We start from the raw sequence: 13,191 nt of genomic DNA, 5'->3' as shown, positions 1-13,191 counted from the left end.
CCCCCCGTTAGTTTTTTTCTTCTCTTAATGGACTCACCTACAAATCAAATTCTCCTGCCAACTCTGAGAAACACTGTTGGTGGGTAAAGGAGGGCTCCTCGGTGCTGATTTGATAGCCAAAGGGACCCAGTCGAGCACCACTGGGTTTAAACCTGATTAAAAAAATAAAATGCAAGCAAAGTTACAATATCTCTCCCCCCCCCCTTTGGTTTGAGCGCCTTTAAACGTGTGAACGGAAATGAACAGTTTGCCACCATGGCGTGTGTAGATCTAAGAAGGGGAAGGTGTCCGGCTGCAGATTTTATTTTCCTCTGTAGAGCTCGAAGTTCAGAAGGGATGGTCACCATTTAGGGCTGCAGTTCTAAGCAGGGTTCCCAGGGAGCAAGCAGCCGCTGGGTCTGGGGCCGAAGCGTCCCTTCGAACTGGGTAAGGACTGGCGATTTTGCAGTCAACCCCCAGAACCAGCAAGGAATCCCACCCGGTTTTCATTTTGGGGCAGATGCGGTTCTCAGTCATTTTAGGGTGTTTTTTTTAAAAAAAAAGTTTTGGGTTTTTTTGGGGGGGGGGAGATTGACATTGGATGCATATAAAACAAGCACACGCGAGTGGGGTGGGGGGTGGGGGAGAAGGAAAGCCTCCACGTACAATAAAAACAACCCCTGTCTCTGGCAGGGTTTGTCAATCTCTCCGCCCCGGCCAAGAGCGCGGCGCAGGGGAGCGCGGCCCGGCGCGCGAGGGGTTAACGCGGAGAGCCATCTGGCTGCTGGCTGCCTATAATCGAGCAGATTCCCGTCCGCGGGACTCAGAGTTTGAAGGACTCCGCTCCCCTCGCAAGTTCGGCCCCGGACATCTGTGGACCTTTCCTCTCCCCCCCCCTTTTTTTTTTTTTGGACGACCAGATTATTTCCATCCACCTCGCCCTCTTCATGTCGACTTCCCTGCAAACGTCCCCACGGATGCCATGGTCATTTCTGCCACGGTAAGCAGGAGCAAAGGCGAACCGGTTCTAATGGTCGTGGTACCAATCCTAGGATTGGGGATGGGGGGGGGGCTGTCCCTCTGCTGTCCCTCTGCGATCCCTTTGCCAGTATGGGGCATTCCCAGGAAGCGCGCGATCCCCAGCAGGCTTCCTCCCGAGGAAGCCCGTTCAGCTCAGGGCTTCCTCGAGGATCGCGGCGTTGGAAGCTAGGGGACCGGGGAAGCATCCCGGCTCGACGGAGCCGACGCTTCAGGGAAGCTCGCCTGTTGGGCTCCTATCGCGCTTGTGGGGCTTATTCTGGCTCCTTTTTTTCTTTGCTTGGGTGCCCTCGGACGTGTCGCGAGGGAAATCGAGGCAGGAGACGACTCCTTAAGGGGCCGGCCGATTCTTTGCTTGGATCTGGCCAGTGGGGCTCCTAACAAAAAGCCTTGCGAATTGGAGGGTGGGGGGAGGAATCCAGCCTGGACAGTCTTCCCTACCAATTATCAGTCCCAGGTCATGGAAACTGAAAACCCTCCCAGACCACCTCCGATTCCCAGGTAACGCGCTTCCTAACACGGTTTGTAAGAACCACCATTAAAAAATACAAAAAAACAAAAAACAAAAAAAAAACCCTTAAGGTTTCCGTGCCCTCTCCTTCCTCCTGCCCCCTCCACCCACCGTCTCCTTCTTTGAAAAGACCCTCCCCCCCCCCAATGTCATAAATCCAGCGGCCTGATCGGGAGATCAAAGGCATTCTTTCGCCTGTGCAAAGAGAAAGTTTGCAAAGGTGGCTTGTTTGCGAAGGCGGGCGTGGAGCCGGGGGGGGGGGAAGAGAGAAGAAAAGCCTCTCTTCTTCCACGTTGCGAGGCGAGCAGGGCTGTTTGCTCCAGCCCAGCGAGGTCTTCCTCGCCGTGCGTCGAGCGAGCCTGGGAAAGTCCCATTCCAGGACCAAAGGAGGAAAAAAACAAACAGACAAACAAAAAAACAAAACGATGCGCAAGGAAGAAGGAAAACCGGGTGTGTGGGGTGTGTGTCTACATTGCAATTCGGGGCTTCTTTGGGAGACCCCGAATTGCTCCTAGATAAGGAGCGGGCTGGAGGGGGGAGCGCGCAGCCATTGACGCCCGGGAGGTTTGGCCTTGGGTTTGCCCCTCTCCAGGTGCGCGTTTCCCCCACCCCAATCCCCCAAGCGCAACCATAAGCCCCCACGCAGAGCGTTGAGGACGCAGAGGGGGGAAATCGAGAGAGAGGCAACTCCGAGGCAAAACCCTCCCGTGCGTAAATGGAGGCGAAAGAGTCTCGAAAGGGGTTGGATCCTTCCCCCCCCCCGCTCCAGCCCTTTCTCCTGGGTGCAAATAACAAGGGGGAAGGGGCTCGCCTCGAGTCCCGCTCTGCAAAGAGCCCGTGGTGCCCCCTCCTGCCCGCCCCGCCACTTGGGTTTGAATGGAGCGATTGGCGGGCCGCCTTTTTTGGTGACTTGTGTCGTGTTGTGTTTGTGGCGCAGTTATTTCGAGAGGCGGCCGGTGCGAACCGTGTGTGTGTGTGTTGGGGGGGGGGGCGCGCCTGGCTCCGTCCGTCGCTTTGCAGGAGGGTGGGGTTGCAGGAGGGTGGGGTGGGGTAAAGAGGCAGGGTCTGCACCCCCCCCCACACACACACATGCATACACCCCCAGTTGGGATTGGGACACTATCTGCGCGCAAGAAAAACGGAGGGACTTCTTTGCAAAAGCCGGACGCACCTCGGGGCTCTAGCGCACATCAAAAAGGCCACGATCCCGTTGTTGTTGTTGTTGTTTTGCCATCAAGTCACAGCTGACTTCTGGCGACCCCCTAGGGCTTTCAAGGCAAGAGGCGCTCAGAGGCGGTTTGCCATTGCCTGCCCCCGCATCACGACCCTGGTAATCCTTGGAGGTCTCCCATCCAAATACTAGCCAGGGTAGGGGCCCAGATTATTGACTTGCCCCGGCAAGCTTCCATGGCACAAGTGGGGATTTGAGCCTGGGTTTCCCAGATCTTAGTCCAACTTCTTAACCGCTGCACGAGGCTGGCTCTCACTGTGTTCCTTAGAGAATACCAGTTCAGTTGACCAACGAGACAAACAAAGCTTTTCCCGGGACTTTACCAGTATAGGTTGCAGGTGGGTGGGTGTACTTGCTTGAACACCCCTTTGTAGGGAAAGTAGCTTTTCTGTGCATAAGAAAATGGCAGTCAAACCTGGGCTAAATACATCACCCCCTTGCAGAATAATTTTTTTAATAGCAGGGATTTGTTTTCCCTCAGAGAGCATTAAAAATACCCACTCCCTTTCAACATGAAGTGAACACATGAAGCTGCCTTATACTGAATCTGACCATACCCTTTGTCCATCATTCAGTATTGTCTACTCAGACCGGCAGCGGCTTTCCAGGGTCTCAGGCAGAGGTCTGTCACACCACTTACTTGCCTAGTCCCTTTAACTGGAGACGCTGGGGATTGAACCTGGGACCTTCTGCATGCCAAGCAGATGCTCTGCCACTGAGCCACGGACCCTCCCCAAAATAGAGTTCAGTATATATCACCAGATAGCTACATTCTGTTATCTGAGGTACATTTTGAACACGTGAAGCTGCCTTATACTGAATCAGACCCTTGGTCCATCAAAGTCAGTATTGTCTACTCAGACCAGCAGCAGCTGTCCAGGGTTTCAGGCAGAGGTCTTTCACATCACCTACTTGCCTAGTCCCTTTAACTGGAGATGCCGGGGTTTGAACCTGGGGCCTTCTGCATGCCAAGCAGATGCTCTACCACTGAGCCACAGTGGTTCAGTACAAGGAAGCTTTACCCCTTAATTCTAAGGCCTGTCCAACCTGAGTCTTAGTTCAGTGTGTTCCTGGAGTTTACTTTGGCCTAAACATGTTTATGATTCACTGGCTTATTTTGACGCCCCAAATCAGAACCCTGGGAGAAGATGGGAAGGTTGGCCAGACCTCAAGTAGAGGTGCCAGGGAAGTAGCGGCTAGGTGTGGCCCAAAAATGGGGCCGGTCACGTATGCAGCCCTGGCAGAAGGACTGGGAAGATGGCCATAAAGCTTTCAACAGGCAGAGTGGTCCATGGAAGTTGGGGAAAATGTCAAGGGAAGTTGGGAGGGGGCAATAAAGAAAGAGAGATGAGAGGATCTGCTTGCTGCATAAAGGAAACCCTGTTCTTCAGTATTAATTGTGTGGGGCCAGTTGCTCAGTAATGAAGGATATGTACTCTGTACATGCTCAGTGGCAATTATGAAATGACTGCACACTTGCGTCTTCAGAGAAGGGCCAGAGATGGGCAGCCCCTTGCAGAACACGTGTGGTTAAGGGGTTGCTAGACCCAAGAGACTGTGGGTTGAAGCTAGGTGTGGAAAGGGGTTGAGTCCACATTCTTGGCCCTTGGGGGGGGGGGGGAAACAAGACACTGATGGTGTGCAGTGGATGTGTGTTCAAAGCACTTCCAGGACAGTTCAGAGTGTATGGTTGTGCACCTCTACTTATAAGCTCTTGGGCTAAAAGGAACTTCCTTGGCAGCATGTGCTGCAAGCAGGCAAGGCACAAGCTGAGCATGTTTCAGGCTGTATGAAGCAGTGATAAAGGAGAGAGCATCTGTGAGCATGAGCAGAATGGCTTTTCTCTCTCCACAGACATAAGGGTGTTTGCTTTCCAAACTAGAGGAGGCAGCTTTGTACCCCAGTATCTTTCAAAACAAGGAATCCTATGGGAATTCTACAGGCACAAGTTTTGATGGAGAAGGAGGGGGTGATGGGGGCATAGCTTGCATTGGAAGCAAGGAGGGCCCCGTGCAAGGGAGCTGTGGGTGGGTGTATCTTTTTGGCACAACAGCCACTATACAAGAGCAGTCTATCTGAACCGTGAACCCCTGGCAATTCAGCTCTAGCACTTTTGAAAGATTCACAGTTGATATTGACTTGCTGGTTTCTGGATGGGGGCTGTACAATAAGAAGCCTGTCCTGGGCATAGGAAGGACTTGATAGGATAGGTTGGGTGATGAATGAAGGGAAGTAGCATACAGGTACAGAAAGTGACAAAGGGATGGTTCAGACATGCATGTTCACCCCTTGAATACTTGCATGTGTGAATGACTGTCACAGATGAGATGCTACAGGTAGAGCTTTCACATCACCCCACATCAGTAGTGCTTTTCAAGAAAGAAGAGGTCACACAATCAGAGGCTATCTCTACATACTGCGAAACCAGACGATTCATTTACTTGAATTATATAGGCTTGTATATATAAATCTGGAAGGGGCCAGGGCTTGGTTTTGTCCACAGTTTGGAAGGAAAACAGAGGTGTGTGATGTCTGGACCGTGAAAATGAGCTAAAAATTGCCAAGGAATTTTCTGAAGGGAACCCTGATATTTATATAAGTGATGTGGTATGAAAACAGTGCCCTGGCAGATTCCCAATTATTAAATTTGTGTGGGTGAGTGAGAGAAGACACATTCAAAGCCATGCTGAGATGTCAATTACACTGCTGTATATTTTTCCATTTCTGCTTTTCAGGGAGCAAGTAGCAATTTCAGTGGAGCATATTTATTACAAATACTTAAGTTGTGTGAATATTCACCTTCTTTTGCCTTCTGTTGACTGCCGTTGGGCAAAAACACAAGGGAGGTTTTGCCTTGGATTTGCCGCTCTCTAAATGCACATTTTCCACAGCCAAATTTTCGAAACTCAAAAATAAAGCCCCCATGCAGAGTTTTGAGATTTCAGATGGGGAAAATGTGCATCTAGAGAGCGGCAAATCAAAGGCAAAACCTCCCATGCGTTTTCACCCGTTGTTTCTCTTAGCTCCTGCCTTTGGGTCTCCCTTTTCCTGGCTAACACAGTTTCCTCTGTAGAGTTGCCAGATCCCTCTCCACCACCCGTGGGAGGTTTTGGGGTTGGAGCCTGAGGAGGACAGAGTTTGGGGAGGAGAGGGACTTCAGTGCCATAACGTCCAATTGCCAAAGTGGCCATTTTCTCCAGGTGAACTGATCTCTGCCGGCTGGAGATTAGTTGTAATAGCAGGAGATCTCCAGCTAGTACCTGGAGATTGGCAGCCCTATTCCTCTGTTCTGGATTACTCATAGGGTCAATCCCACCAAACCAGGGATGAAGGGGTGTTCTTTGCAACATGGAGTGACCTATTCGCTTTGGCACTGTGATGACATCACTAAGAGCAATTAAGGGCCAATTCACACATTACAGAGACCTCCCGTTCCCCACATGGTGTCCTATAGAGGTCCACCATGGCTCCTGTTCACAAGTTATGGTCCAGAGTCTGTGCTCATTACTTAATTCCTAGGTGCATGAGATCCCAATTTGGATGGGGAGTGAGGTATGTGGGGAGAGGGGTTGTATGTAAATCCCCCCAACTGGGTAAACAGAGGCACGCTGGGGAGTTTCAGGCTGGTAAACTGGTGTGTGTGTGTGGCGGGGGGACTTGAGCCCCTGTCCCAGTGTTCGATGGTCCTGACCCAAATTAGGCCAGTGTACACCTGTGAATTGTTCTGAGCACAACTCCTAGAATGTTGTCTATTGTACACGGGGGGTGGGGGAGGTAGAGACCAATGAATGAATGAGCTCAGTTGTTTCACTAAAAAACTGAATGCTTTTTGGCTATAGTTGGAACAAGTAAGGCTAGGAATGTGAAGAGATCTGTGTGATACGCAAGATGACACACATTGATCTAGAATAATAATTGCATCCTGCTTCCCCCATTAATGGCCATGTATTTCATAAGCATGTGTTGGAAGTAAGTCCCCTTAAGAACATAAGAACATAAGAAAGGCCCTGCTGGATCAGACCCAGGCCCATCAAGTCCAGCAGTTTGTTTACACACAGTGGCCAACCAGGTTAGGAAGCCACTAACAAGACGAGTGCAGCAGCACCATCCTGCCTGTGTTCCACCACACCCAAAATAATAGGCATGCTCCTCTGATACTAGAGAGAATAGGTAAGCAGCATGACTAGTATCCATTCTAACTAACAGCCATGAATACCCCTCTCCTTCATGAATATGTCCACTCCCCTCTTCAAGCCCTCCAAGCTGGCAGCCATCACCACATCCTGGGGCAGGGAGTTCCACAATTTAACTATGCATTGTGTGAAAAAATACAGGGTTGCTAATGCAGGCATGACTTAATTCTTGGAGCTTCTGTAGACTTTAGATATTAACTTGCACTTTAAGTTCTTTGGAAACATAGAAGTGTGCGTGTGCAAGAATCATATAAATATCTTATCTAAACTATTGCTTTATCGCTTTGTAAATAAGGTGGTTTCCCTAGTCCCAAAAGAATGCTGACCCAGTCTTTATATTCAGAGAAAGCACTGTAGTGTGGGGAAATCACCACTTTGCATCTAGAAAGTCGGTGTGTCAATGAAAAAGGCTAAACCGTGATACTTCTTCCTGACATACCACTAGCTTTTCATGGGCAGGACGCTTTGGCAGTAGGGTTTATGATCAGATGGCCAGAATGGACCCATGGGTCAATTTCTGTGCAAGAACTCCAGTACTCTGGAGGATAAAACTAGAAGCTAAAAAAAGGTACAGGTCCCCTGTGCAAGCACCGGGTCATTCCTGACCCATGGGGTGACGTCACATCCCGACGTTTACTAGGCAGACTTTGTTTACGGGGTGGTTTGCCAGTGCCTTCCCCAGTCATCTTCCCTTTACCCCCAGCAAGCTGGGTACTCATTTCACGGACCTCGGAAGGATGGAAGGCTGAGTCAACCTTGAGCCGGCTACCTGAAACCGACTTCCGTCGGGATCGAACTCAGGTCGTGAGCAGAGCCTTGACGGCAGTACTGCAGCTTACCGCTCTGCGCCACGGTGCTCCTAAAAACTGGATGGAGTGAACTTTAAATCACAGCAAAGCAGCTCATATTTCCTTTCCCTAATCCCAATGTCAAGCAGCCTAATAGACCAGACTAGCCCCATCTTGTCAGAGCTCGGAAGCTAAGCAGGGTCAGGCGCAGGTAGAACATGGATGGGAGACCACCAGGGTAGACTAGGGTTGCTATGTAGAGGAAGGCAATGAGAAACTGCTGCTCATCTCTTGCCTTAAAAACCCCATGGTCCTGGGGTGAGTTGGATGTGACTTGACAGCACACAATTATTGTTATTTATTAGTCGTAATGTCTGGATTTCTGTATACATCTGAGAACCTATGCGTTGTAATGGCGTAATGGTTAAGAGCGGCAGACTCTAAACTGGAGAACTGAGTTTGATTCCCCAACTCCTCTACATGAGCGGCGGACTCTAATCTGGGGGACCAGGTTCAATTCCCCACTCCTGCACATGAAGCCTGCTGGGTGACCTCGGGCCAGTCACAGTACTCTCAGAACTCTGTCAGCCCCACCTACCAGAGAACCAGTGTGGTATAATGGTTAAGAGCGGTGGTTTGGACTCTTATCTGGAGAACCAGGTTTGATTCCCCACTCCTCCACATGAGGATGCTAATCTGGTGAACTGGATTTGTTTCCCCACTCCTCATGAAGCCAGCTGAGTAACCTTGGGCTAGTCACAGCTCTCTTAGAGTCTCTCAGCCTCACCTACCTCACAGGGTGTCCATTGTAGGGAGGGGAAGAGAAGGTGATTGTAAGCTAGTTTGATTCTTCCTTAAGTGATAGAGAAAGTTGGTATATAAAAACCAACTCTTCTTCTTCTTACCTCACAAGGTGCCTGTTGTGGGGAGGGGAAGAGAAGGTGATTATAAGCCACTTTGGGACTCCTTAAAGGTAGAGAAAAGCAGGGTATAAAAACCAACTCTTCTTCTTCTGGAGGGGTTGTGAAGGGATTTGAAGGTTAAGACCAGCACCTTCAGCATGAACATGGAAACCAATGTAAAGATTAGGGATGCCAGCCTCCAGATGGGACCTGGGGATCCTTCTCATCTCCAGACTAGAGAGATCAATTCCCTTAGAAAAAATGGATGCTTTGGAGGGTAGACTCTATGGCATTGTATCCCACTGAGGTGCCTGTCCTCCCCAGCCTCTATCCCCATATCTCCAGGAGTTTCCCAATCTGGAGCTGGCAACCCTACCCCCCCATGGCCAGTAAAGAAGAAAGAATCAGGCTTACCGGTATATGCACATAACACCTTGCTCCCATTAACAGTTGCAGTGCCACACTTTGAACCAACTGTAACTTCTGTGCAATCTTCAAGGGCTGCTCCACACAGAGTAAATTATGATAATCTAGTCTAGAATTTAGGATGCAATGATAGAGCAGTTTAAAAGAGAGTTTGTTTTGTAGAGGTCAAAAGGGGTTGATTTCATGGCTTTTGTTCTTGGTGTGTTTTTATTAACTTGTGAGCAGCCTTGAATACTGTAAAGAAGACAGCACGGTGTATAATTTCTAAAAATAAATAAGAGTGTGTACATTAAATGAAGCAGTTCCTTCTTTCAAATTGCTCAGCTAGGAGACTGTCCACTGGATCATGCATGCTGGGGGTCTATATATAGATATATTATAAATCGATTATAAATAGGCTTGGTTTTCCTTCCACTCTTTATTCCCAATACTAATTCCCCATTTGCTGACACTCATCAGATGCCCTTTTCTTACAATCTTACATGTTCCTTATTTTGGAGTTCTTCAAGTAGCAGCTCTTAATTGTAAAGGGCCGTATGTGGTAGGATTACTCATGATACAAATATGAGAGGTTAGTAAGAGGATATGGAAGCTGCTCATGTGTCTGGGGTTTTGGACAAGATGTAGTAATGAACATATGTAGTTTGTGCTGCTACATCTAGTTTGTACTCAAGGGTAGCAATCGTGGGACTAGGGCTAGAGTAGCCCCCAGTGGGACTGACTTAGACCTGAAGTTACCAAAGGGTGGTAATTTGTACAGAGGATGTTTCTGTAGTGTTATATGAATGCTGGTAGCAGAGAAGGAACAGATGGTCAAATGGGAATATGACCTGCTATTTGACATGAGGGAAGATGTGAGAAATTGGCTGTGATGTAAGTCTATTTTCCAGTTACTGTTTAAAAAAGAGGGAGACAAAATTATGATGTAAGGGCTAAGAACTGCCTTAGGAGATCAAACCAAGGGTTGGTTTCCGCAGATTCTTTTTGTTAGAGGAGATGCTTTCCCCGACACAAGATGCTCATAAGAATGTCTTCATCAGGGGAAGGATCCTTCCACAGAGGAAGGTGCCTCCAGGAGCGGAATGGATTTGTTTGATCTCACCTGAGACCTGTCAAAATTCAACGATGTTTCCCATGTTGGTGAAAGCAGGCATGGAGGTAATAACTGTCCCTAAGTATTATAACAAACAGGCACTGATACTTGTCCATGAAATTTTGTGATTCTTTTTTTAAAAATCTGAGGGCAATTCATACGTTAGTGACGATTAGTTGGGAAGGTAGTGTTATATCCCCCACCCCGGCCCACAATATGGTTCCTACATCCCAACTTTCCTGAAACCGACCTGCTACAATTGCCAGAGCTGTCCAGAAACCCCCTGTGATGATGACAGAGAAGCCCCCCGCCCATGACAGTGGCATAAGGCAGATCAGCGCAACAGTGGCAATACATTTGGGGCCCTTTAAGGCCCCAACACAGCTGCAGCTGGCAGAGGTTGGGGGTTTAGAAGCATTCTAGGATTCCCCTGAAGTCTTGCAGGACTCCTAGCTCTTGCGAGACTACGGGGAAGCTGACTGGACATACAAGGCCTGCTCCACTGGTCTCAATATGGGCTTTGAACATAAGAAAGGCCATGCTGGATCAGACCAAGGTCCATCAAGTCCAGCAGTCCGTTCACACAGTGGCCAACCAGGTGCCTCTAGGAAGCCCACAAACAAGACAACTGCAGCAGCATTATCCTGCCTGTGTTCCACAGTACCTAATATAATAGGCATGCTCATCTGATCCTGGAGAGAATAGGTATGCATCATGACTAGTATCCATTTTTACAAGTAGCCATGGATACCCCTCTCCTCCATGAACATGTCCACTCCCCTCTTAAAGTCTTCCACGTTGGCACTGGCAGCCTTCACCACATCCTGGGGCAGAGAGTTCCACAATTCAACTATGCGTTGTGTGAAGAAATACTTCCTTTTATCAGTTTTGAATCTCTCACCCTCCAGCTTCAGCAGATGACCCTGCATTGTAGTATTATGAGAGAAGGAGGAAAGCTTCTCCCTGTTTACTCTTTCCATACCATGCATAATTTTATAGACCTCTATCACGTCTCCCTTTAACCACCCTCTTTCCAAGCCAAACAGCCCTAAGCATTTTAACCATTCCTGATAGGGCAGTTGCTCTAGTCCCCTGATCATTTTGGTTGCTCGTTTCTGCACCTGAAGCAGGCCAGGGACAAGGTAGCTTGGCTTACTCCATGCCATGGTGCATGGGAGAAACTTACCAGAGATGAGGAGGGACCAGTTCTGCAAGCTCCCTTCCTTCTCCAGGGCTGACACCTTGCAACGCAGAAAGGGGCACAACAGATAAGGGAGCTTCTGAGGCCAGGGACGCAGACTCCCCTGAACCCCAAAAAACTGTAAAGCTGAGTAGAAAGAGACCACAGGGGAGATGCCATCATACTCTTGCTCGTCACCTATGAGTTGCTTCTAAGCAAGTGCCCATCATGAGTTGTGTGAATGATAACATGTGTGAAAATGTCACTGCCCATTTATAAATACATAATCAGTGTGGTAGCCTGAGGTTCTCAGAGCTCAGAAGCTAGGCAAGGTTGGCCCTGGTTAGTACGTAGATGAGGGACCATCAAGGATGTCCAGGGTTGCTTTGCAGAGGAAGATAATAGCAAGCCACCTTTGCTTATCACTTGCCTAGAAAACCCCATGATGAGTCATCATAACTCAGTTGAGACTTGACGCTTAATTATTATTACTGATCTCCGTCGGGCGGACCTATAAGTCGTCTTCTCAGGCGGGAGGGGTGTGGATGTTTTGAAGTCTTGATCAATTAGAATCCAACTGCCTGAGAAATTTCTGAAATGTTTTTTGACTTCCCTCAGAATTTCTCCTCAGATGTTTTGCCTGAGGGCGGAGAACCCAGGTTCAAAAGACATTTTTCTTCAAGACTCATTGGCAAATCTAGTTCTATGCTTATTCAGGAGAGAAAAAGATACAGGAGATGCAGGATCTGGTTACTTCACTTGTATACCCCGAGAACCATTGAAATGTTTTCCTCCAGTTTAACAGATATTAACAGTTACCAGTAATTTTGGATATTGAGTTAAACTCTATACCAAGATTGAACTCTCCAGTTGGAAATCATCATCACACACAATGTCACAGTAAATGTGAATAAAACCGGCCACAAGAAATGCACTTGATCATTACCGGTAAATGATAGAGCATATATCCTTGAAAGTATTACCATCTCAAGTGTTTCCATAACCAGAATCAGTTTCTGAAAGGTTCAGATTCTGTACTTTCATCCTGGGTTTGAACCAATTAAAACCGGCTTTGCCCTTCACCTGTGAGCTTGTTTCTTGATGGGGTGTTTATATTTCCAACCATAGACCAATTTGCTGAAGATGAAGGAACTGAAGGAATCAGGAATAGGCGAGAGGGAGCTGTGAATCTCTACAATATGCAGGAAGAGTTGTGATTACAACAGTTATTAAAGTAATCAGAAAGCTTTTTGAAGAAGGATAGCTAAAACAGTCGTTTGAAACCTGGCCCTGAAGAGCAATTTTTGTCCTTTGAAAAGAAACTATTTCCTAAGAAGTGTTTTTCAGCCTCCCCCCCCCCCCCAATTTCAAATATTCCTATAGGGAAAAAACATGAACAAATGCCCCCCATTTCTCCATTGTATTTATGTAAATATGTGTATCTCACTGGTCAAGGTCTTAATTAAGGGATCAGGGAGATTAGTTTCTATATCAGATTTGTATTTGGCTGGGCACACTTTTTCCCCACGATTCTGATTCTGAAGATGGAAACATCTTATTCTGAAGACAAAAACAGTCTTGATTCACTCATAAACTATGCATTAGATAATATTGTGGGCCCAATGGTAACTCCTCCAGCAGTAAGATCAGCGGGGGTTCAGACAGACAATGCTAGGCTGATTGCTCAAAGATGTCAAACTAACTTACAGACGGATATCTCTGTGAATAGCAGAATAGCAGAAACTCAAACTATGCCTTATTAGCAACAAAAACACTTTTAGGGGGTTACCGCACTTGTATTCCCAGCGATGTATTAAGAGTTTGAAAACATTACAAAAAATACTGTTCGC

At 48.0% G+C, this 13,191-nt stretch overlaps 1 protein-coding gene across 3 annotated transcripts in view; it reads left to right on the top strand.

The window, feature by feature from the left end:
- Positions 1-876: 876 nt before the first annotated feature.
- NTF3 (neurotrophin 3) overlaps positions 877-13,191 on the top strand; it is a 104,914-nt gene continuing 92,599 nt past the window's right edge. Inside the window, exon 1 of one of the 3 annotated variants that reach the window (XM_056862475.1) lies at positions 877-979. Coding sequence is in view for 1 of the 3 variants with exons in the window: in XM_056862474.1 (XP_056718452.1) it covers positions 962-979 (18 nt within the window). In the remaining 2 variants the exon portion in view is untranslated. The remainder of the gene's footprint in view (positions 980-13,191) is intronic. The other 2 variants (XM_056862474.1, XM_056862476.1) reach the window with 2 other exon arrangements.

Source organism: Euleptes europaea, chromosome 17 (assembly GCF_029931775.1).
Source record: "Euleptes europaea isolate rEulEur1 chromosome 17, rEulEur1.hap1, whole genome shotgun sequence".
In the NCBI taxonomy this organism is placed as follows: Eukaryota; Metazoa; Chordata; class Lepidosauria; order Squamata; family Sphaerodactylidae; genus Euleptes; species Euleptes europaea.
The sequence above is the reverse complement of the archived record's forward strand: the minus strand, read 5'-3'. Positions and strand labels throughout refer to the sequence as shown.